Source organism: Pristis pectinata, chromosome 24 (assembly GCF_009764475.1).
Source record: "Pristis pectinata isolate sPriPec2 chromosome 24, sPriPec2.1.pri, whole genome shotgun sequence".
NCBI lineage: Eukaryota > Metazoa > Chordata > Chondrichthyes > Rhinopristiformes > Pristidae > Pristis > Pristis pectinata.
In genome coordinates, this window is record NC_067428.1 from 27720064 (window position 1) to 27746416 (window position 26353).

At 42.4% G+C, this 26353-nt stretch overlaps 1 protein-coding gene and 1 long non-coding RNA gene across 2 annotated transcripts in view; one reads left to right on the plus strand and one right to left on the minus strand.

The window, feature by feature from the left end:
- Window positions 1-9056, plus strand: part of LOC127582357 (uncharacterized) — a 44378-nt gene extending 35322 nt beyond the window's left edge. The window contains exons 3-4 of the long non-coding RNA XR_007958105.1: window positions 6937-7004; window positions 8208-9056. This is a non-coding gene — a long non-coding RNA (uncharacterized LOC127582357). The remainder of the gene's footprint in view (window positions 1-6936; window positions 7005-8207) is intronic.
- On the minus strand, window positions 182-18639 carry LOC127582356 (Krueppel-like factor 9). Its single transcript, XM_052037525.1, has 2 exons — window positions 17840-18639; window positions 182-5793 (listed from the first exon to the last, which is right to left on the minus strand). The coding sequence occupies exons 1-2, from the start codon at window positions 18297-18299 to the stop codon at window positions 5495-5497; spliced, it is 759 nt and encodes a 252-aa protein (XP_051893485.1). The 5' UTR covers window positions 18300-18639; the 3' UTR covers window positions 182-5494.
- Window positions 18640-26353: the final 7714 nt, after the last annotated feature.

Consider the following 26353-nt stretch of genomic DNA (forward strand, 5'->3'; position numbering starts at 1 on the left):
GGTTACAACATTGGCTTAAGTGGAGGACAACTCAGGGAAAGAAGTTAGAGAACTGTCTGGAGAGTTTCCTGGTATGAGTTAGTAATGGGAAAATAAGAGGGAGTGAAAGCTAGTAATACTTATTTTAAAAGAGACCAGCTTATAGGGCCCCCATTGTATACAAGAAAGATACACATTTTATTTTAATTAGGACATCATTGTTTATTCACTCTGTACAAAATTCAGTCAACCATGCAAAATGTCAAAGAGCAATCTCTCTGTAATGCTTTGTAGCTTTCTGCAATTATCAGCACATGTACTAATATAACTGACCACCAGAATATAAAATACAATATCCATAAAATGACTGTAAAAAAGTAAAATACAAAGCTTCCAGTAATACCAACTGCTACATGGGTACTACATGTACAGACTTAAGAAACACAGGGATACTGATAGTGAAAACAGGATTCCTTTTAGGCACATATACTGGTAATTCCTGAATAAAACGCTTCTTTTTGAAGCTGCATCTATTTTGAAAGATTAAAGACATTTGTTTAAATTGCCAAACTTTGACAGACTACATACACAAAAATCCAGTTTATATTCCACACTTGTTTGTATTTTTAAAGGTTAATTATTCAATGGTGCTCCAACCAACTTTTAAGAAAATGAGTCATTGCTTCTGATTTTCTTTTAAATGCCAAACTTCCAAAGAGCCAATATATAAATGCTCCTTCATTTAAAAACATCTTCCATTTTTCAAAGATTCTGGCTGTAAATGTGATGCACTGAGCCAGACAAACCAAGAAAATCCCAGTCTGAATTATGTAATCTCAGACAGCAATGGGGATTCTATAGTTTACATCCTAAAAAGTGGGGGCAAAAGGGGAAAAACAACCAGAATTCTCCTCTTGACCATTATGCATTTTTGGATGCAAGACAAAATTATTGCATTGACAGGTTTTGCTGTCTTTGTGTCAGAAAGTAGTCACCAAAGTACCAAAGACAAGTGTGCGTAAAACTGTACACTAGCATAAATTGTTACCCCCAAGAGGGATAGGTGGTAATAGGTGAGGGGGGGGGGGGGGAAATGACTGAAAAGTGATAAAACAAAGGTATCACACATCAAAATGTTAATGTTCATCTTGCAGTTGCATTAACAAAACAAAATAAGAAAGGTTGCCAAAACAGTACAAATTCAGGAAAACACTGAATACAATAATGATTTATTTAAAATGTGCAATGTTCTGAAAACCAGAAGGGCTCTCCTTACAATAAATATGTCTACCAGTCAGATTCCTCCCAAGAGACAGTATTGTTTTCCAGGGCCTTGATTGTGCAGGAGTTGTGGCTAACAGCTTCCCCTTATCTACAGTTGGTAACAGCAGTAGAGCAGAGTTGGAGAATGTGGGGAAGAGACAGTGAAATGTTTGGTCAAAATTGACCCTCAGTTTAAGAAATAATCTGGATTTCACAGGTCATGACTGCCAAATAAAAATTGTACAACTTATATAGAGAAGACAATTTACACAACCCAAGATAGAATTGACCCAAGATATATTGGCTACTTATTCTGGAATCCTAATGTTAGATCTACACCAATGCCCTATTACTGGCTTCATTGTAATGAATAATTATTTTTATTGCAAATAAGTGAAGGGCTGCCTGCAGCCTTAGTTTCTGAATTACAAACTGGAATGATACAATCCTTACATCCTTAAATACTAACATCTCAATGTGTATGGCATTCTTCACACCTCATTAGCAACACCTACAAATGAAATAAAAGTATGCTACAATACAGAAACTATATGGTTGCCCATTGTTCAGTCACATTTTAAGGATGAAATCCTAACAGCTTCTCAGCTCCAACCAGCACCTTTGCATAATCAGATGATGTGAAGCAAATGGCAAGCTTCTCCAATATCACTTCATCAACTAACAGCAGGCTGATCGAAGTGGACTATATGCCTGACATCCTAATTAAAAGCTGGACCATCACAAGCTATCTGCTGGATAGCTTATTCACACAGTTAGATAACTATATGCAATCCACAAAGAGGAAGGTGAATAGAAATGAGCTTTATTCCAATGTGGCAGGTTGATAGATTATAACCTGTTGGTGTTGTGGCACAAATCAATCCTTATGCTTAAAAAAATATTGCCACCAACACAGGTCTACAGGATTAGGCTTTGGGAATATCACCATTTTTTGGTGAATAAAGCAACATCCAGGTCTCGAGTCACCCTGATGGTAACATTTCAAGGGACTCCATCAGTAAATGGTAGTGATAAAACCAAAGAGGCTTCACTGGAAGAGTTAATTTAGAAAAAAGCAACCATGGTAGGCTACAGAATAAGTAATCATTATTGGTCAATGAGGACCGATTAAAAACAGTACAAAGGCTTTTTTCCTCCTGAAAAAAAATGGAATGTTTAAATGAAGTCCAAACATAGCATCCAAGCAAGAATTCATTTGCAGCCCCAAAGTGAGTTTAATGACTCGATGCTAAATTGGGAAAACCCAGAATATTGCTTCAAAGTATGGGAAGAAGGTTCCACCAAATAGTAAAATTTAAAAATATATTTAAAACACCATCCAAGAGGAAAATTAAGATTAAAAATAATGTTAGCAATGTCAGGAGTTTAAGGTCACAGATGGAATTATCCAGTGTGAAGAGCTTTATTTAGAAAATAGTCCATCTCTGACTACATGTTCTTGCAATTCAGATTCTAAATCCTTCATTACCAACCTTGGCATCATTGCGATAAATGTCAGATATGTTGAGTAAAATTTCTTTTACAAAATGGAAATAAATCTAATTATGAAACCATGCTAACAAAATTTGGAATGTTTCAAGGCTGGCATTCCTGTGATTTAACCAGTGGACCACTTGCTTATTTATGGTTTTAATTTAATGAGAAATTTCTATCCTTGATTCAAAAAAAGCAATATGGTAATGAGAACAACTGTAACTGTTCTTATTATGTGGGGAGTGTGAACAATTAACAATAAATCAAATTATTTTTTCCACATATTATTTTGCTACCTGAAAGAATATTATCATACATCAATATTAACTACAAACAAGTCAGAATTTTAGGATAAGCTCCCAAATTATGTCAAGCCAGCAAATAAAAGTAACAGTTATTCATCAGCACCTGGACACAAAAGATTTATTTGAAACTGTCCAAATAAAAAGTCAAAGCCAATTTAGGACCAACATCAAAAAAAATACATATGGGGTGTGGGAGATTAAAAAAACACTGCCTATGGAGCATTTTATTCTGATCACTATTTTAAAAACCTAGAGAAGACTGTAACATTAGAGACTGAAATAGGGGCAATTATATGAATTATGACCCATGGTTGAATTCCTGAAACACAACTGGTTGAGAGGTGTGTGCATTAGTGCACAAGCTATTTATAGTAAAATAATCATTAGTGTAAATTTAAAATCACCTTAAAAACATGCTTTCCACAGATATTTACATTACCTTTTTAAAGTTATATTTATCATTTTTTTTCCAAACACACATCTAGCAATTTTAGTAGAGTAGAACACTTTTAGATAAAGAATATGAATATCTTCCCTTTTGATAACTGATCAACAGTTTACCACAAGCAAATTGCTGGGAACAATACAGTTCCAATTTCACACACTGAACAGGTAAAAACATAATATAGACACACACTCCACATTTATATGGTGAAATGCATGCATCAGCAACACAGCCCCCTGAGTAGAAATGTTACAAAAATACGTTATTAAAAGGAGCACTTTAAGAAAGGCAGTATGCACATAACCCCACTGCTATATTATTTTTGCACACAGATGACTTTTGAGCAGGTTAATGCCAGTCAAATGCCTTTCAATAAAATTCCAATGAAAGCTTTGAAAACACAACTTTCTTGATGAGCATGTGTTTGTACAGTTGTCACCAGTGATGAGCAGATCTCAATAAATATCCCATCGTGTTGAAAGGGCTGCAACTCTTACCCGGAAGCAGTTTGTAACATTTAGTTTTATTAGCATAATGAGCACTGTCATTTTATCTTCGTTCAGCTAACTCCATTGAGCAGATTTCCCAGAAAAATGGCAACTGATCTCTGATGTACCAGGATACAAAATACTCTTCTAATTTAAGTATTCTGAATGAAGGTGTCCTACCTTGGATACATTTTGCTACTATATCGGTTCACAGTGAAGTTAGCAAAGAAATAGGCATCATTATAGATCCTATGTTTTCTCTCCAATATATCCAAATATCCAGGGCATATTTTATCTTCAAAAGATCAATCATACAAAGAGTAGATTGATGCCACAAGTATTAAACCAGAATCCTGTTTAGTACCCAATGGTTTAGCTCTCTGCAATCTAAAAAATTCTCAACAGCAGAGCAAAACAGAACTGTCAACGGGGAGATTTCCAACAGGCTGGTATTAATCTCAATCTCTGTTATGCACAGCCTGGCCTGCTCTTTGTGTATGGATTATCATGCCAGCAGCATGCTTACCATACACTGGCTGCATACAAACCTGCAGTCAGATTTCAACATTTTGCTGTACAGAACAGCAGCCTGCCCTCAAAAGAGAAACAAACTATTTTACGAAAGATATGTCAGTGTCCAGAATTGCAGTCCTATGTCTGTTTTTGTGACATATTGGAAAGATCTTTTGTAGCCCTGAGAGGTATCAACTGAAAAGCTGCAAATCATTGTCAATGTATGAACCCTGCAAGTTACAGTAATTCGGTTCCTGAGCTGAACACATTGTTCAGGGGAGGGAAACTCTGTAACAATAGATGACTGAGAATTGATGGACAAACTAAGCAGATTTGATTCCTCAAGGTTTTTAATTCATTTGAACAAATAAAGACTTATTCATAAAACCTGAAAAACTGAAGAAAAGTGACTTCACTTTTACTCTCCCTGATCCAGTTAAAACTGCCCTAAAGTGTCTTTTATAGTTCTTTTTCAATGATGTGTTAGCACAGTGGAGCTTTGTGTGGCTGTTTCGTTTACTGCTAGAAACTGTTGCTCATTCAGTCTGCATGACTGTTTAATTTCAGAAAAAGCCACTAAAATAGGTCAATTTTCAACTAGGTTGATTAAACACAATGGCTGTACTTTAATATACTTCAAAAGCCTGTATGGAGTTACTGCAATAAGTTAAAATTTTAAAAATAAAAATGGACATCAGGTGTAACTAGGGCAGATAATATCAGGGACAATATTAACACAACATCCACAAACTCACACTATTTTACTCTTGTACTATCCCAACAAAGCAAGCAATTCTGTGGCTGGCTACAGTCACTGTGTGTGCAAAAACAATGCATACGAAAAAGGCCCTTCCCCCAACACTTGTCCGCAAAGACCGAAAAGGTTCAAAAGCGAAGATCATCTACAAGCACAGTCCACACATGCTCAGAGGGTAGGAGGCTAAACTCTCAGCTTAACAAGACTTTTGGTACAAACTGGATTCTTTTCAGTCTAACTGAACACAGGACTAGCCAGATTGAGAGAAGGAATGACAATGGAAGGGGGAGCCAGGCTGAGGAAGGTGGGTGCCAGCATTTTGGGGGGGCGATGCACTCCTGCTGTTTGGCTTGACGATCATAGCAGGATTGAAGTCAGGGTGTCGGCGAGCATGCTTCATCAAGTGGTCACTGCGCATGAACCTCTTCTCACACATTGGGCACTTGAACTTTTTCTCACCCGTATGGGTACGATAATGTCGAGCCAGCTCATCAGAACGGGCAAACTTCTTCAAACACTGTGGCCAGGTGCAAGGAAATGGTCGCTCTCCTGGAAGACAGAATGGAATGGACATCAGACACTGCAAGCTCAATTTAGACAAAAATCATAAGTGCTATTTTAGCCTGCAACCTCTCTCCACTAATCCCCAACCTCGACTCCCATTACAAGGCAGGGTACACAAACTCACTTTGACTCCTCTCCTCTTCCTGCCCCAACTCCCACTCCACAGCCCAAGTCTAGAAACCAAGAGGGCAATTTTAATTTAGCTTGCTGGATGCAAAACAAACAGAATTGAATACACTCTGTGCTTTTAGATCCTGCCAATGGGAGAATAAAAATCAAGCAGAGGGTTAAATAACCATTACACCCAATCCCACAAGTTTCCCCACTCAACAGGTTAAATTTTTATATAGCATATCAACAGAGCAAATGTAGAAATCTGACCAAGCAAACTTTGCTGGGTACCACACACCAATCTAGTGTTGTAGTACATTCATGTGCGGTAGTAGCAGGAGCAGCTCAATGGTCTCCTTGTCTCTTGGATAGGGAGCTTTGCTCCTGCCTATCCTGGGTTTTGTCATGCAACAATGACAAGATTACACCCATCTACACAGCAAGAATGATGAATGACTTGACTGTGTGGAGTTTGTATATTCTCCATGACTGCATGGGTTTTCCCAGATGCTCTAGTTTCTTCCTGCGTCTCAGGTGCAGCTGTAAGGTTATTTGGCCACTGTGCATTGCCCCTTGTGTCAGTGAATAGTTGGGGGGGGGGGGGGGGGGGGGGGGGAAAAAGAGAAAAGAGGAGACAGGGCGTTAAATGGGTATGTGGAAGAGAATAGGTGAAACTGAATAAATTTTATTTTACACTTCTTCAGATTGCACTACAATCTTTCCACCACTCTGTTTTGTGCTCACTATTTATTATAGTATTTATTATTACAGTGTCTACTGTTTACTCTGCGAGCTTCACACGTCAGGAATTTCATTGCACCATGGTGTATATGACAAACTAATCTGAATACAAGAAATAAATGGGGAACGGGATTGCTCCGAGAGCTGGCATGGATTTGATAGTCAGAATGACTTCCTATGTTGTACGGAAATATGAGAAGGGAATAATACAGTAGTCGTTGAGAGATGAAACTTTGCAATGATCATGCAATATTTTGTCTCCTTCCCACACAACAGAAATTTCAGAAAACTAGCACGTCACGCACACTGGTGAGAGTCCAGCTACCTCTGGTGCACTGTGAAAAGTTAAGTTCAGTTTTGTTAATTTTACAAATTGCAATGTTGGTTTCATTTCAGATTTAGTCTACCAAAATTTCAAGCAAAGTGCATATCCTTAGTGGGAACTTCCGCTTAAAATGAAGAATAATAATTTGAAATGAATGGAATTCAAACTTGGCACAACCCAGACAAGTCCAAATGTTCTTCAGTGGAGTTCAATTAAACCAAGATCTGCTGAAGCTGCATGTTGTTTTACCCTCATGTCTTTTACCTATCTGTCAGGTCACAAGTTAACAGGGCTACTCATTCTAGCCTATTACACCACCCAGTCTCCAACAGACTGTCACATCAATAGCATCCAATCTGGGTTAAGGAACTGCTCGTTAAGAGTCACTGACAATACTAAAACATAACGACAGGTTAATGATACAAGGCACATATATTGAACTTGGATTGTGCAGCTGCTTGGGGAAGGGATGGTTTAAGAATTATAATGTACAGTATCAGCCATCAGCTACAAGTAATTTTAACTGTGGTTGCCAACAGCCTTTGCTGCAGTGACAGGGCAGAAAAATAAAAACAAGGCAAATGTGCTCCAGAAATAAGCCAGCTAAATATACCAATGCCATAAGGCATCAGGATTCTGCTTTATAGGATGCTCAGATTTGCTAAATGGCCAGCACTCAGCAGCTATAGCAGACTTGAAGTAAATGTCGTGTTGGGAGCCTTCAAGCCAGCACTTCCTTGTATTCACCAAATATGCACATTAGTAAACCCATTCAGAACACTCTGAAAATGCATTCCAACAGTGCTGCAGGCGCTCAGCATCCACATAAAATGTGCACTGCACAGCAGTCCCTCCCATAAGAAAGTTCTTCATCTTGAATGGGTCACCCATAGTTACTGCACCTTTTCTGTGTTCCTTTGTTCTTTATTGGCCTCAGATTCCTTTATTACAGCATTTTGGGATAACTTGATGCTACAAGACCCTGCATTTGTTCATGTCTTGCAAGGTGACTATAGGTGAACAAAAAAAATTATTGAACTTTGAGACAGTTTCCCATCCAAGGATGGTCACTACAACCTACATGCAAATCAAAGAAATGGCAGGTGCTGGAAATCTGAAGTAAAACCAGAAAATGCTGAAAACACTCAGCAGGTCAGGCAGCATCTCAGAGCTAGTATTTCAATTTCAACCTGAAACATTAACTCTGTTTCTCTTTCCACAGATGCTGCCTGACCTGCTGGGTGTTTTCAGCATTCTCAACTTCACACCAGCATCTTTGCCTGGGATTCACCACCACCCACTTGTCCATATCTGCATCCACACCTCCCGCTCCACTTCTCCAGAGAGCACCGTGCCAGATTTACAACCACACTTTCATTGAAGTCAAATTCATTTGGCTCAGGATTGACTGGAATCTAAACTGGGCTAATAATGTTGGAACTGTATTACTGATCCAATGTTCTTCATCACTGCTATGGATGTGGTACCATTTTCCTTGGCTGCAGATTAGTGACATGGTTTCCCATCGCCAGCCATTACTGTCCTTCCTCACCAAAGACCACCTGGCAGCCAAGAATAAAAACTCACAAGTGGATGCTCATAGAAAAAAATGGAAGCTGTGTTAATCCAGAGCAAGGAAACGCTCTGTCCAATATTAAAGCAGTAAGATTCATTTCACCAGGAGCTCAAGGTATCACAGAACTGTATAATAATGTTTTTAATTCCAAATTAACAGATTCATATCACTACTACTATCAGACTGCCATGAAAACTCATCTGGTTCAATGCCCTCAAGGGAAGGAAATTTTCCATCCTTATTTAGTCTGACCTATGCAACAATGTACTTGACATTCATCTGCCCTCTGAAATGTTTCTGCAAACCTCTCAGTTGCCCCCATCATCACCTCAACAGTAATTGTGCTTCGGCATTTAAATAAAGGAAAAATATTGCAGAAGTTGGAAGCCTGAATTAAAATAGAAAATGGGGGGGGGAGAAATAAAAATGTCAACTCAAAATGTTCATTCTGTTTCTCTCTACAGAAAGGTGCCAGTATCCAAAAGAGAATCAAAAATAAATCTAGCACTGTCTGTAACTTTAAGGCTATCAGTATATTAGCTATATTTAGATAAATAAAAAGCTCTTTAAAAAGCTATTCAGTCACAGCATGCAAATTATTAAGGACACAGACTGAACCAATAGCTGTGTTTTACAAAGATTTTGGATTCATGTTCCCCTAATGACGCACTGAGTAAAATCTGGAAGTTATGTAATTAGAATAAACTACAAAAAAAGGTCAGAGGTTCCGTCAGGAGGCAGAAAGAAAGTAGTTTCAGTACCTCTAGTTAGCACAAAAACCTCTGCAGGTGCCCCACCCTAATGGTGTCTCGGTGCAGCACTTGTAATGTGGGCATCAGACAAGGAGTCAAATGCACACGCTTAACTTGTTACTGAGCTGACAGGCACACAGAGCTCAGATTCTGTGTGTGCTCCCTGTGCAGCCATGCATAACATCAGGGAATATGTTCATAAGAGGGAAAAAGCAAGGGTTGGAAGAAACAGACTGTCATGGTCACATTACATAAAACTGCCTTGTACTCCCGAGTTTGGAAGGTTTGAGGTGTTCATGATGGTAAAAGGATTTCCTAAGGTAGACATGATCAGCCTACTTCCTCTGAAGCTTCCCTTCCTGACACCTATATAAACTAATATACAATTCTCTCTAGTAAAGAGCTTACTGTCTCCTTCAAACTTGTTCTCTTTTTTTAAATAAAAGTAACTCCACTCTTGCAAATATTCCCTTCCAAATCAAAATTTGCTGTGGCTTTCTAAATTTCCATTATTCCCAGAATCCCTACGATAAGGTTTCTGCCCAAGCACCAAAGTCCTTAATGACATGCGATGTGACCATAGCAAAGGTCACTTCTCCTTTTTAGTCTGTCTGTAGCCTTTGATACAAATGTCCACCCCATCCACTGCCAATGCTTCTCTGCAACTTTGCCTGCTCCATTATAGTTGGAGCCCGAACTCACCTATAATGCCTCCCCCTCCCTAAACCAATACTTTTAGTTTCTGGCCAAGGATCTGTCCTTAGTCCCTTCCCCAAACATTACCAAAAAATGCCAGTTTCCACATGTATATGAACAAAGCACATCTTGGCCTTAGTAACCCCTGCACTGTCTCCAAGCAGTTGGACAGCTTGTTAGACATCCAGTACTGGATAGACAGTAATCTTCTCCAAGTAAAAATTTGGAAAGGCCTCAACCACTGTCTTTGGTCCCAATCACAGGCACAGCTCCACAGTCATCAGCTCCATTGCTGCCTCACATCTGTCTGAAACAGAACTGGAATATTCAAAACCTCAGTGTCATTTCTAACCAGAAATGAGCTTTGGACTACTAATCAGTCACCACCAAGACCACTTCTCTCTACCCCGTATTTCATCCCTGCCTGGCTCACCTGATGCTGGAAATGTCTTTGAATCCTTTGTTCTCTACAGAACACCAGACCCACTTCCCTTGTTCCAGCTTCTCCAGAGGTTATCCAAATCTTTGCTGCCCGTCTCCTAGCCCATTCACCCAAATCACCCCATTGTTTGATAGCCTGCTTTAACTGAGGACTGATTTTAAGAGCCTTATCCTTGCTTTCAAACTATTCTATGGTCTCACACATTCCTGCTTCTAATTTCCTCCATCCCACAACCCTTTAAGATGTTTGCACTCTAATTCTGGCTTCAGTCATTTCTGAATTTCTCCACCATTAGTCATCTTCAGCTGCCAAGATCTGGACCACCTTTCCCAAGACAGCCAATTCACTTCAGATAACTTGCATTATATGAATCACATTCAACAAAGCAAAAGGTCCCAAAGCAATTCACAGGGGCTACATCAAAAAAATTACATTGAGTTACAAAAGGCAATATTAAGCTAGTTTCATATAACCTTCTAGTTCCATCTGCTGTTCACCTGCCCCCTAATGGTTTCCATTATCACCTTCCCTAGCACTAGTAGACTTCATGTTCCTGCTTATCACTGTCAGCAGTTGTCTCCTCCTTCATCCTCCCTCCTGGCTCCATCTTCCTCCATCTCCCAACTCCACTCCTTCCCCTCCCCCCCCCCCCCCCCCCCCCCCAATTTGCTCATCATCCTCCACCCCTCCCAAATCACCTCTGGCCTCTGTCTGACCACTCTCCCTCTCCTCTTTATACTGGATAATCTCCTCTCCACTCTCAGTCCTGATGCAGGGTTTTGATCGAAAACATTGACAATTCCTTCCCCCCAAAAGATGCTGCTTGACCTGCTGAGTTCCTCCAGCAGATTGTTTATTACATAATAGTAAGACAAGTGTTCGAAGGTCTAGCCAAAGAGATGCATTTTAACGAGCTTCTTAGAGGAAAAAGAGGGGATTCCAGAATTAAAGGCCTTGGCAACGGAAGGCACAGATGCCAGGGATAACCAATTAAATTCTGGAGAGCAGAATTAAAGATGCACAGATATCCTGGAATGTTATAGGGATGTCTGAGATTAAAGGAGCAGTTTGATCATGAGGGATCTGCACATCAGTTCTACAGGATATGGCGAGAATTAGGATGTGGGCAGCAGAGCTTTGGATGACCTCACTGGCAGGAGTGCAATAAGTAGTTACGTATACAGTTAAAGCAACTTTATTCCTACATCTTTGCGTTTATGTCACAAAGATGGAAGCAAGCAAGCTCTGATGAGACATGGGGTCACATAACACCAAGGTTGCAAAAACTGGTTAGAGTCATGGAGTTGCCATGAAGCGGGTGGGATTTATAGCTAGGAAGCAGTATGTGGAGAGAGCTGAAGATAATAGCTTAGATTTCCTCAACATTTAGTTGGGAGAAATTTCTGCCAAAGCTTTAAGGCCTAGAACTGGATGTTGGACAAACAAACTCACAATTTAAGTGGAAGGGTCAAGAAAGGCAGTGGTGAGATAGAACTAGGTGCTTTCAAAGCACAGGTGGAAACAGACACTGGGTTTTCAGGTGATGTTGCCAGGGGACATTGTGTAGGTGATAAACAGGTGACCAAAGGCAGTTCCTTAGGAGAATGTAAGTGGCAACTATTTGAGCGCAGCGAGAGAAGCCATTAGTTCTGATTTTTGGAGCTGCAACTGGGTAAAAACTGAACTAGACAATCTCAGTCCAACACAGATGGACAGAAGTGGAAAAAGCAATGGAGGAAGATGGGGTATATGTCAAAGGCAGCAGACATGTCATTAAGGACTGCATAGTACATTATCAGTGACTGCAGAGAACCTTCTCAGCACTGTAATGGGGTGGAAATCCAATTGGAGGTGTTCCAAATTTGGGAGTTCTTGAGAAAAGGGAATTTGAGATGCGTTGATGGTTTGCAAGAACCAGGGGTAGTGTGGGATTGCCATGCGTTGATCTTTTGAGAAGTATTAGGATGATACCAGATTTGAAGGGAAGTTGGGTGCTCATCAGTTTCAATAGAATAAGAGTTTTATAAAACCTCTCTGACCAAGCTTTTGGCAATTTTTCCAGCATCTTCTCATGAGAGTCTATGTGGATTGTTTGGTGATACTCCCACAAAATGTGTTTAGATATATTCCTACCTTAAAGGGACAATGTAAATACAAATTGTTGACGGGAATATAATCTTAAAATAAGGTGGTTCAGGATGAAAAAAAACCAGGAAGAACGTTCTCCAAAGGATATTAAAAAATTTACAACCCTATACTCTCATCCTCAGACCACCATTCCCTGCCCTTCCTCTACCCAAAAAGTTTGTGGATGTTAGGTCAACTGTTTTCAAGATAGAGACAGAATTTTGTTAGAGCAAAGGCATCATAGGCTGTGGGGCAAGGGTTTGAGGATGGAATGAGGCACACATCAGCCATGATCCAACAGCACAGTCAGACAACCACGGGGGGGCAGGGGGGGCGGGGGCAAAGACCTACCACTGTTCCCAGTGGCTGCCCTCATCTTGCAAGACACAGACATGCTACAACAGCATCTTAAAAGACAGTGAAATCCCATGTGGGAGAATTAAGAAACCAAGACTTGATAAGGTTTCATGACTTCAGTCAATTTTGCCAAACATTTTTGTCAAAAGGTCCACCCCCGTTGAATTCACTTTAAAAAAGGGAAATTGTCACAACACCTTAGCACTGATGATCAAAAATGTAAATTATTCCACCCTCTCAGGAGTGCTGTGTAAAGATAGAAACCCACACCATCAACCAAAACTATATTATGTTACAAAGTAGATTATGTAACTGTTGTCTGTTCTACAAACGTGGGTCAAATGACGATTATTTAATGGGCTGCAAAGTATTTTTCAAATGTTAAATTTAAAAAATACTTACATGGATTTACAAACTGTACTAAAACCCTACCTTCTGAATGCTTGGTTATAGTTCGGCAATATTTCATCCAAGCATCTAATGCTTTTGAGCTTCAACCTTCAGGAAATTTGCCTGTGCCAATTTGGAAATCATATCTCTTCTCCATAACTAAATCTGTACTGACATTGCACTAATCTTCATTTAGAGTTTGGAAATATCAGCAAGGAGATTTATTGTTGCACAACAGGAAGAACAAAAACTGGGAGTATTTTTTTTGCAAACCACAAAAGCAGAGCTACAGTTTAGGTGGTACTTATGTAAATAGCCAGAGCTCCAGCTTCAGGGTACAAGAACACAGACTCCTCCCATCTTCTCACCACACAGCCCCCCATCTCTCCCACTTGGGAATCATCAAGCCATCTGCCTCCTACTGATCAAGAACTGCCCTGCAGCACAGTTTCATTAGAAACATGTTCACTGTCCAAATAAAGCAACAAAAATGTTTATTACAATCTGGAAACAAATAGAAGGCCCAGTACAGGATGTGTGCAGCACATAGGAAGATACAACTTACTTTAGCTGCAAGTTTTCTCAACAGGAATTTCTCAGTTATTCAAGATGAGTGTTAGGCATACAATAGTTGGGATTTATTTGTGACCGCCCCCCCCCCCCCAAAACACACTATTTTCATTTGCTCATAGGTGTTACTGACCCATTCTGTTGGTACATGTAGATAGTAAACCTTGAGGCTGTACAGGATCCCAGTAATTAGCAGGTTATTAAAGGTTGTGTCCAGTACTGTCCACAAAACACACCCTTTCCACCAGGTCACTCCCTTTCCAGCCCATGGATGAAGAAACTATCTTCCCTGCAGTAACCAGCTAACTTATTTAGTCCTAGTGTCAAACATGGGGCCTAATTTTCATTTCAGACAATCCACATTTATTGTAATGATAATCAAGGCTTTGGTTCAAATTCTTGATATTTTCTATTCAGCCAATTTGCTCTCAAAGTGTATGAACATCCCTCCCCCACCCCAAAGGCATTTGATCATGGAAAATACAAGGCTATGGGGAGACTGCAAGGAAATGGGATTGAAAAAAAATCAACAAACTACAGATGCTGAAAATCTCAAATAAAACAATAAATGCTGGGACATGGAGCAGGTCAGGCAGCATCTGGGATTGGTTGATTATTCTAGCAAAGAGCTCTCACATGGAGACAAGAGACTGCAGGTGCCAGAATCTGGAGCAACTCAGCAGGTCGGCGGGGGGAGGGGGGGAGAGAGTGAGAAGAGGAACTGTTGGTGTTTTGGTCAGAGCCCCAAATTAGGACTGAGTGGAGAGAGAAGATAACCAGTACAAAGAGGAGAGGGGGGTGTAGTGAGACAGGGCCCAGTAAGTGATTAGCACACCAAAGAAGGGTGAAAGATGACAAGCAAATCAAGCCAGAGAGGGGGCGGAGTTAGGAAACAAAAGCAGGTGGATGATAGATGGAGGCATGTGTAGGGGTGAATTCTCTCATACTGTGTTTTAAACATCTATGGACAGACTCCCCAAGTCACATTCTACCCTGGTCAAGAATAGAAAAATCAGAAAATGCAGGTAGAATTATAAGCATCAACCTGCCTACTGGGACTAACCACTCCAAATGGATTTATTCCCAGGATTATTTATAGAATCTAATTATATGCCACCTCATTTCATGGGCTGGTTTAAAAAAATCTTGAGGGGGAGGTAGGATGGGCGATCGGAGGGCTTGAGTTACAAGGAGAGATTGGATAGGCTAGGTCTGCTTTCCTTGGAACAAAGGAGGTTGAGGTGACTGGCATAAAATTATGAGGGAATGGATAGGGTAAATAGCTAGTGTCTGTTTCCTGTGGTAGCGGTGTCTAAAACTAGAGGGCATAGGTTTAAGGTGAGAGGGAGGAGGTTTAAAGGGGATCCGAGGGGTAAACCATTCACACAGTAGTTTGGTATCTGAAGTGAGCTGCCAGAGGAAGTGGTGGAGGCAGGAACAACATTTAAGAGGCTTCTGGACAGGTACTTGAATGAGCAAGGCATAGAGGGAGATGGAATTAATGCAAGTGAATTTAGTATAGATAGGCACAATGGTCAGCACAGACACAATGGGCCAAAGGGGACTGTTTCAATGCTGTACAACTTTATGACTCATTGGTGTTGATTCAGAGGACCTAGTGGCATATCTAATGAGATCCATCTATTGAGCTCGAACTCAGTAAGGGGAATGGGCATCCATATCCCCTGTGGTATCAGGAAACTGAAATTTCTATTTGTAAAAAAATGTGCAATGAATTTAAAAATCATTCAAACCATTAAGCATGCAGCTCATAATGCCATAGAAACTTTAGAAAACGATTCTTCGTTCACCAGCACTGCCTCCCTCGCTACTGTAGAAAAAGGAGTTAATTTCATAAAAGGGAGGAGACTCTTGGCTATAAAGCAAGTTCTGGGAACTAGCAAGGGTGAAATTCCATCTCAATCCGAATCTACACTTGGCAGCAGGGAAAACAGGATGCCTTTATATCCAAGCAGTTCTCAGAAACTCCAGCCGGTTGCATCACATTCCCAGAGAACTATACTTGTGTATAACCACGGGCTGCAAAACAAGCGTGGTGGCGTGCGAGGCAGCAAAGGGCACACGGGCTGAGTCACCAGGAAGTGAGCTCCACACTCACAGGCTGAGGCGCGCTGGAGCTGCGGCCCCGCCCCTCTCCACCAATTGGCCCGCAACACGCCAACCACGCCCTTGATTGTCCCGGGTTGGCTGAGAGCCCCGCAAAAGCCCCTCCCCCTCTCCCGCATTGTGGGAACTGTAGTAACCATTTGCCCACTCGGTCTCCCAGCGCAGAAAACATCCAGGACATTGGTGACCAACTCTTTCCTGCAAACCTTATTTTTCTTTAGGAAAAAATTAATTTCTTCACAACCTTTTCCCAACTTGGTGAAATCCCAGCCTCCCTGCACCACATGTGCCTCTTTTTCTAACCTTAAGCTTCCTTTTAATAAAATTAATGTAGCCCCTCCCATCTCATCGCACTGATCCTTCGGATTCACGCAACGCAGTCTAGGTTTTCTCAGAAAGACTGATTCTAACACAGAGGCCACACCCCAAACCTAACATTTCTTGGATAAATATTACCGCAAACGATTTCCTGCTATCCAAAAAAAAATCCACCAAATCAGCCCACTACCGTCACTTGACTGGCAGTTCCGGTGTATCCCAAGTATGGGCTTTTTTTCCTCCTCTTAGAAGCAGAAAACGCGTTTATTTCTCCACCCTTGGCCATTACGACTCAAGGAGGAGGAGGGGGGAGGAGAACACGACACTGGCAGCCAGTGTCATGAATGATCTCGAGTTTAAGCCCTTCGTTTGCTTTCTCTCTCCCTCTGTACCACACCCACTCCTCCCCCGCCACCAAGGGCACACGGTGGGAAATGACGCGGGACAGAGGAGTGGGTGGAGTGGATTCCATCAGACGGAGAAACGCCCAGCCAGGGTTTAGAAGCAGCCCCTTCCAGAGGGCAAAGCCATTGCCCCCACTGTGTGCCATGTGGCGCCACGCACTGTCGATTCAACCCCAGCCAGAACCCTCCCCCGTGGCACAGGGGATAACGGATACCCATCCCTCGTCTCGGGTTTAAACCACACGGCCCCGTTTGTTAGGACTAGCGTTAGAAGGGCCGCCGCAACTTAACCGACTCAGTAACAGGTGGTGTGGCCTACTCCGCCCCCTCGCAAGCTTATCTAAACCAGCCCAAGGAAGGAGCCGGCGTTTATGAAAAAGGTACACTGCAGCCAGAATTTTAACCTCACCGAACCCCTAATCCGGTTATATAAGGTTATAAAGTCTGCCCAACAGACTTTAAGAGCCACAGCCTTGTCCGCCAGACCATGTCACACACCCCCAAGCCCATCTCTCCCACACGAGCTGAAACATGCAGATCTCAAAAGAAACTTAACCCATGAAACTTAACCCTGCACAAACAAAACTTTAAATATCAATTGCCTTTTGTCCAGCACCAAACGTCAAATTGAATATGCCAAATTATACAATATTTATGGCCTGCTACCGAGAGCCTCATTGTCTGTTCCACTAGTGACCCCTCCCCTTCTCAGAATTGCTAAGTCTGCAAATGAGGACGTTAACCTGCAAGGAAAAAAGTACGGTTGAAGCAAAGTTCTTTGTTCCATACCAAGAAAAGATGTTTTTTTAAATATAAATACACAAACCATGGGCAACTGCTTATGCTATGAGAACGAAAGCCATTCCAGTGGAATTAAAACAAAGCGCCTGAAATGAAACTAACAACATTATCGACGACAGTTAATCGCCATAAATTATGCTATGGTTTACACTACGAAAGCAGCATGGTGTAACAAAAGACTAAGGAATGCTAGTGAATAGGAAAGAACAAAGGAAACGGGCAGCTTCAAGCACGAAATGAAACGTGGTCATAACTTAGTTTCACAGGTCGAGAGAATTAAACCTTAATTCTTACCTGTGTGAGTCCTCATGTGTGCTTTCAGATGGGACGATTTTCCATACACTTTATCGCATCCCGCAAAGTAACACTGGTGCTTTTTCACCAGAGATTTGTCCGATCGCTTAATTTTCCTCTTTTCCGACGTGCAGTTTGCGGCGATCAGGGTCGGGGGAGTGACGGGCGTGCAGGATCCTTCGGACAGCGTCGTGTAGCCGCTCTCCAGGCTCTCGCCCGAGGAAGAATTGCTGCTCTCCGAGTTGGAAGACATCGGCCTGGATTTCTGCAGATCGGTGAGAATGCTGGCCACCATCAGCAGGTTACCGCCGTCCTTCAGCGTGTCGCTCACCTCTTTGTCCTCCCTTGAAGTTAACTCGCAAGTTTCCCCCTTCAACGGGGAGCGGTGCACTACGGCGCCGCTAGAAATGGACATCAGACACTCAGCGGCGAAGTAATCGCGACACGCGAAGGCGGACATGGCTGGGGAATTGCAGGAGACTCCCTGTGTGTGTGTGTGTGTGTGCGCGCTGGGATCTTTACCCCTTACACCCCTCCTCCTCCTTCTCCTCCTCCCGGCTGGCCCGGTGTTTGGTTAAAATGCCGTCTCCAAGCGGTGGGGAGCCGGCGAAGTAAGCCCGCTGCGCCGCGGCCCCGATGCTTTGTCTGTGGAGGGGGGGAGAGGACGAGGAAACGCCTCCTCCAAATGGGGTGTGACGCGCCGGGCGGGTCCCAGGCTCCGAGCCACTCGGTGACGCTGGCTTATTGACGCTGGAAACCCCTGTCTCCAGGGGGAGGGGAGGGAGCGAGCAACACGACACGAGGGAGGAGGAGGAGGAGGGAAGGAGGGAATAAAAAGTTTGGACGGTTTCCAATTTTCAGAACCAAAAAAGAGTGCTCACGGGTGGAGATTCTACAATATTTCGCCTATCGCCCCGTATGAGGGCGGATCGTGAAATTCACAGATGATGATACATTGGGCGGGGGCGAGGGAGGTGTAGAGCTCGGCGAGGCAGCTAACTTGAGTGAGCTGGACTACATGTGCTGGTGGGTGGATGTGCAGGGCATGAAATGTTGCTACAGGGTGCAGTCATGGGGGAATATTACGCAGGGGAAAGAGGACGCATGTGTATTATAATGGAGATACAAGATGCTGGAATCTGGAGCAACACACAATCTGCTGGAGCAACTCAGCGGGTCAGGCAGCATCTATAGAGGAGAATGGACATCTGTGGAGAAAATGGCTACCTGACCCGCTGAGTTCCTCCAGCATCTCGTGTGTTGCTCCGGATTCCAGCATCTGCAACCTCTTGTGTCGGCATCTGTAGGCGAGTGGGGCGTAAAGGAATTGTAGAACTTTCGGGTCGAGACCCTGCCTCGGGGCACAGAGTTACAATGGGGAAACAGGGTTATTAACCCGACTGGAGTTTCACCCTGCACTTGAGGAGGAGCCCTCTTGTCATGTGGAGGGGATCTGGCTGCAGGAGAGGCTGAAAGTTATCTGTAGATTCTGTCTTCAGTGGTTGGGGGTGACTTGCTTTCACTGTGTGGCTGCGGGCTATGAGGTGGTTGATGAGGCAATTGTGGGACACCCTGACTCTGACACGTGGGTACACTCCTTCTGCCATTTCCAGTGGGCTCCTGTATGCTCCTGATGCAGGGCCTCGTGGTTCTCAATACCATTCCAAATTCCCGTTGTCCATTTTAGGCAGTTTTGGTGCATGAATTCCCAATAATTGGTGGGGATGACCCCAGGAGCGGGTGGTTGATAGTTGGCACAGACTTCTGGGCCCAAGGGTCTGTTTCCATTACTGTACCTCTCTATGACTTTTTCCACATAGGTTTTGAGAACATCTAGACTCATTTCCTTTCTTGCCTTGATGGAGTAGAGAGACTTTTTCCAGGGGTCACAACAAACAACCTGCTGGAGGAACTCAACAGGTCCAGCAGCACCTGTGGGAGGAAGGGAATTGTCGACGTTTTGAGTCAAAACCCTGGATCAGGACTCGGGGGGTGGGGGGTTCTGTTGTTGAACATGTGAGTGACCTGCCCTGCACATCAGAACTGAGTACATCTGCTAATAAATTAAACACTTGTATTTAACACAGTGGACAGAAATTGGTCATTTGAACCAGTTTGTCTGTGCTTGTGCTTCATTGACTCCCTCCCACTCAGACTCAATCAGCATAAACTTCCATATAGAATCAGAAATCCTGGAAATATCCAGAAGGTCAGGCCACATCTCTCCTTGGAAACATTAACTTTACTCCATGGATGCTGCTTTACCTGCTGAGTATTCCAGCATTTTTAATTTCAGATTTCCTGCATCTGCTGTATTTTGATTTTGCAACATTACCTTCATTTTCTCCCTCATGATTAGCTTACATTAGAAGTTTTACATAGAACACTACAGCACAGTCCAGGCCCTTCGGCCCACATGTTGTGCCGACATTTTATCCTGCTCTAATATCTATCTAACCCTTCCCTCCCAAATGTTAACCCTTCTCTCCCATTTCTCTATCATTCATGTGGCTATCTAAGAGTCTCTTAAATGTCCCTAATGTATCTGCCCCCAAAACCTCTGCAGACAGTGCATTCTACGCACCCAACTCTCTCTGTGTAAAAAAACTTACCCCTGACATCCCCCTTATACCTTCCTCCAGTCACCTTAAAATTATGTCCCCTCATGTTAGCCATTGTCGCCCTGGGAAAAAGTCTCTGATTGTCCACTCGATCTATGCCTCTTATCATCTTGTACACCTCTATCAAGTCACCTCTCATCCTCCTTCTCTCCAAAGAGCTTACCCCTGAATATTTGATTCCAGTTACCTCACTGAGCTATGCAGCAGCAAACTCCACATTCTAACTACCCGGGTAAAGTCTCTTCTAAAATCCTATTGGATTTATTAGTGGCCATCAGATCCAAGGCTTTTAATCTTCTTTCACCAGTTCTACATTCAGAGTTGGCACAAAGCTGGAACTGCTTCTTGGATGGTGGGAGTTATAGAGTCATGGAAACTTAAAGCAGAGGGAGATGGTTGTTTACATTAATCCCACACCCCAGATCTTGGTCTGTAACCTTAGAGATTAGAGCTATTCAAGTGATCCTCCAGGTGTGTTGAGAACTTCTGCCTCTAACATTGTTTTGGGCACTGCTTTCTAGAACCCAACCGATCTTTGGGTGAATTTTCCTTCCTCACCTCACTTCTGAATCTTCTACCAAATATTTTAAATCTGTATCCCTTAATTATTGACCTCTCTAAGAGAAAGACCTATTCTCACTTCATCCTGTTGAGCTCTTTCATAATTTAATGCATCAGAACAACATCTATCTTCACCCCCAATCTAACCACTCTGCCTTCATCATTATGTGTGCAGTTTGCACGTTCTCCCTGTGACCACAGGGGTTTCCTCCAGACGCTGCAGTTCCCTCCCACATCCCAAAGAAGTGCAGATTGGTAGGTTAATTGGCCACTGTGACTATGCTTTTTGGAAAGTCAAACCAGTGTAGGACTTATACTATGAATGGTAGGGCACTAGGGAGTGTAATGGAAGAGAGGGACCTAGGAGTACAAGTGCACAGTTTGTTAAGAGCAGCGTCACAGATAGGGTGGTGAAACAGGCGTTTAGCACACTGGCCTTCATCAGTCAGGGCATTGGGACATTATGTTGCAGTTGTATAAGTTGTTGGTGAGGTCGCAGTTGGAGTACTGTGTACAGTGTTGGTCACCCTGTTATAAGAAGGATGTGGTTAAACTGCAAAGAGCACAGAGAAGATTTACGAGGATGTTGCCAGGACTGGAGGGGCTGAGTTATAGGGAGATGTTGATCAGGTTAGGTCTTTATTCCTTGGAATGTAGGAGAATGAGGGGTGACCTTACAGAAATGTTTAAAATTATGAGAGGCATAGATAAGGTGGACGGTAACAGTCTTTTCCCCAGGGTAGGGGAGTCCAGAACTAGGAGGCATAGGTTTAGGGTGAGAGGGGAAAGATTTAAAAGGGACCTGAGGCACAACTTTTTCCACACAGAGGGTGGTGAGTATATGGAATGATCTGCCAGAGGAAGTGGTTGAGGCAGGTACAATCGTGTCATTTAAGAAGTACTTGGAAGGTACATACAGGAGCGGGGCTTAGAGGGATATGGGATTAATTGGGTGGGCACCGTAGCTGGCATGGACTCATTGGGCTGAAGGGCCTGTATCTGTGCTGTTATGCTTTATAACTCCTATAAAGTCCTGCGTGACTTGCTCCTAGTGTGTAGGTGAGTGGTGGAATCCAGGGGAGAGCGGGGAATGTGGGGAAAATAAAATGGGATTAGTATAGAAATAGTATATTGTTTGATTGTAGCATGCACTTGATGTGCTGAAGGGCCTGTTTCCATGCTGCATGACACAATAACTATGACTATGGTTGTCTAGTCTTGGCAGCATCTTCATAAATCTTTGCAACCTCGAGTATACTCTTTGGGTATATCTTGAGGAGGCCTTTCTCAAAGTGGGGAAGGGAGAGACCCAATGCATCCATGTGGCTGCCATGACTCATGCTTCCCTATCCTCTCCCTTCCTATCCCCTTCCCCAACTGGTTCCATCTGTCCCTCATCCCCCCTTATCTGGTTCCACATCACTTTCCCTACGTATCAGATCCCAACATCTGCAACCTCCTGTTTCCGCCTCATCTTCCAGCCTCTCTCTGTCTCTATCTCCCCCTTCCCTCCCCCACCTGGCACCACCCGCCCATTATCCCCCTCCTCACCTGGTTCCACCTATCACCTGCCAGCCCCTGCCTCTCCCCTCCCTCTCACCTCTATAATGACCATCTCCCCTCTACACTCTCAGTCCTGATGCAGGGACTGTCGACTATCCCTTTGAATCCACAGGTAAAGTAGACAGCCGGTATCTTTTTCCCAGGGTCGAAATGTCTAATACTAAAGGACACTCATTTAAGCTGAGAGAGGGAAAGTTCAAAGGAGATGGGCAGGGCAAGTGTTTTACACAGTGGTGGGTGCTTGGAATGCGCTGCCAGGGGTGGTGATGGAGGCAGATTCAATAGTTGTGTTTAAGAGGCTCTTAAATAGGCACATGAATGGAGGGATATGGACCATCTGCTGGCAGAAGGAATTAGTTTAGTTCGGCATCATTAGCTTAATTACCTCGCACACCATCATGGGCTGAAGGACCTGTTTCTGTGCTGTGCTGTTCTATGTTCTAGATGATGGTTGACCGGCTAAGTTCTCCAGCCATTTGGTTTTTTTTTGCTCCAGATTCCAGCATCTGTAGTCTCTTGTGTCCTTGTGCTTCCCTTGGCCAGCAAGGGAACAGAAATTAATCAACAAGTACTTCTGGGCCTCTTGTGGCCCAGCTTGAATCCCAGTGGGCATGTCCTAGTCGGGGAAGGGAAAGGCACCTCAGCTGCTCTGCCCTGGGTTCAGAACTTGGGGTCCGATGGCTTCAGCTGAACTTGATCCGTGTACTTAGAGAGGCTTTGGACCTTGCCATCTGATTTAAATGTGTATTTGATAACACTGGGGTAGAGTAGAGCATCAATCAATTGTTTGCTTTTAAGTTGTTTCCCCTGCGCATGAAGTCCGCTTTTCTTCAATATTAATTTACTTCCATGCGTAAGCTGAATTAGAGTAACACTGGCTATAAATCTTGTACACGCCCATTGGCTCAAAAGTCAAGGATCTGAGTTGCTCTTTGCAAATACGATAGAGGCATTTAAGAGGCTCTTAGACAGGCACATTAATGTGCAGAGAATGGAGGGAAATGAATGTTGTGTCGGCAGAAGGGATTAGTTTAGTTAGGTGTTTAATTACTAGTTTAATTAGTTTGGCACAACATCGTGGGCCAAAGGGCCTGTTCCTGTGCTGTATGTTCTATGTTCTAATACCAGAGTTTCAGAAGAAAATGAAAGACCATTGCTGCCCTAGGGTGGGCAGGGATCAGAGCGGGCACACATTCAGAACGTGGCAGTGTCAGCACTCAGTGTCGACCTTGATAATCAATTACTTTGTGCCTAGCAGCATGGTGATGTCATCAGTAGGAATCCACACCACATGGTACACAAACCAACCAAGCTGAGTGTTACCATAAACAAAAATGTTAAGTATATGAAATTAAACCAAATCCTATGAAAATACATATACAATATTAGAATTTCCAGACTAGTCTCCAAAATATTTTCATCCTTGGGATGCAAAGAATCATCTACTTCTTCATTTTTTTCTCTCAATATTGCATTAGTGTCGTTATATTTATTTGATGTTTATTTGCACACGTAAGTTATGTATAATGTCTGTTAATTTAAGTTTATGTTAATGTATGTTTGTCCTCATCTTGTAATGTAATGTGCTGCTGCAAAAGCTAGATTTCATGGCATGTATACCCTGGGTATGTATGCCCATGACAACAATAAACTTGAACTCAAGGAACTTGAACTTGAACTTCTGAAAGCAGGATGGCCTATAGTGGGTTGGATCCAGGGTATAGGCATACTACGATAAGAAAAAGGGGATATGCTCCCACATTACTTTGGATTTTGTATTCCCTTTTCTCTGTGATCAATACTAGGCATGCTGGATGTCTCCCACAACCTTTAACTTTGCCGCATTTCTTAAATAGGACCTTAGCAATCAGTCATAAATCTAGCTAACATACAGCAAAAGAAACACATTTCATAGAAATTGTAGAAAATTTGTGGCAGCGAATGACCTATTCAGCCCCTTGTGCCTGCTAGTCGATAAAGAATTACCCAGCCCAGTCCCACCTCCCAACACTGGGTTTACAGCCCTGCAGGTCACAGCTCTTCAAGTACACATCCGACGACTTGTTTAATTATTTATCAATTTATTAGCATCCAGTGCTCACCCAACGATTCCTCCTTCACTAAAATGAATAAGTGAATAGAGAAATCACAAGCAGGTGGCAACTGTAGAACACCAAAAACCCTGGCCAGGAAATCAGTTTAAAATAAAACCAATATACCCTTTAAAAACAATAATGGAAATACTCTACAGGTCAGGCAACATCTATGGAGAGATCCTCACTTTACATTAATTTTTCTGACATGATTCTTCTCACCCCCAGGTCATCCTTTGTATCCCCAGGATGAAAATATTTTGGATACTAGTCTGGAAATTCTAATATTATGTATGTATTTTCATAGGATTTGGTTTAATTTCATATACTTAACATTTTTGTTTATGGTAACACTTAGCTTGGTTAGTTTTTGAAAGCCAGGAGTAGTTGTTTAACAACAAGGAACACCACACAAGAGATTTATGATATGAGGGAATTCTTAACAGTATCAAAGACAATCATTGAGGAATCCTTTCAATGAATAGGTGTGAGTGATTAGATCCCTATAAAGAAATGAAGCTCTCCTTCACAATGTTTCAATAATCTTGAAACAATGAATGTCTCATGACTTAGTCAAACTCTATTAAGCTTACTGCAAACTAAGTGGGTGTCAAGTCCAAGAACCTTTAATTGGTGAGTTGAAAATGTAATGATTGCACTCCTACCCATCGGATAGTGAGAGAAAGTAGGTGCTGAGTTACCCAGGCCGCTCTTCCAGAGATCAATTATGAAAAAAGCAAGCATTTAAAATACCAACTTTTTGATTGAAAAACTGCAGATGCTGGAAATCTGAAATAAAAATAGGAAATGCTGGAAATACTTGGCTAGTCAGGCAGCATCTCTGGAGAGAGAAAGAGAATTAATGTTTGAGGTCATTGACTTTACATCAGTATCTCTAGCATTTTCTATTTTTACCTTTTGATTGTTTCTTCTGTTTGCTTATCGGTCATTGCGCCCAATCTGAGCTACTTTGTAATGCTCTGTTACCTACATAAATGTTTTCTTATTTTTGAGATAATTTCTGGTACAGCAGAGACAGAATTCAAATTATGCTACCTCCTATAGACGGCTTAAAGATGTCATCTTTATGCAATGATACTACTTCTCCTTGTTTACCTCCAATCCACTTCTTATTAAGCTTCTCCACGCCTCAGTAGAACAGGAGTGGACATCAGTTATATTTTATTCATTTATTAGATCCTTCAATATGAAATGATTTTACCTGACGGATTCATTCTTGAAACTAAAAGAACTTAAAAATTGTCAGCTTAGTGTCATTTGTTTTAGAAATCAAATTAGTTCCAATGATTCAACTTGCCACAGCCACTAAGGTAGTAGATACAGTATAAACAAATGAATAAGAAAAGTAAGACTCTATTATCTAAATTAATAGAACTGTTAGACCTAGGAGTACAAGTACATGGTACCCTGAAAGTGGCATCGCAGGTAGACAGGGTGGTGAAGGAGGCTTTTGGCACGCTGGCCTTCATCAGTCAGGGCACTGACTATAGAAGTCGGAATGTTATGTTGCAGTTGTACAAGATGTTGGTGAGGCCGCATTTGGAACATTATGTTCAGTTTTGGTCGCCCTGCTATAGGAAAGATGCCATTTAGCTGGAAAGTGTGCAGAGGAGATTTACGAGGATGTTGCCAGGACCCGAGGGAACTGAATTATG

Bases quoted from the DNA above. Each gene is read 5' to 3' on its own strand.
- LOC127582356 (XM_052037525.1), bottom strand. From the start codon at position 18,299: ATGTCCGCCTTCGCGTGTCGCGATTACTTCGCCGCTGAGTGTCTGATG. The intron at 5,794-17,839 runs GTAAGAATTAAG...TCTGTCTTCCAG, and splicing joins ACACATGAGGACTCACACAG to GAGAGCGACCATTTCCTTGC.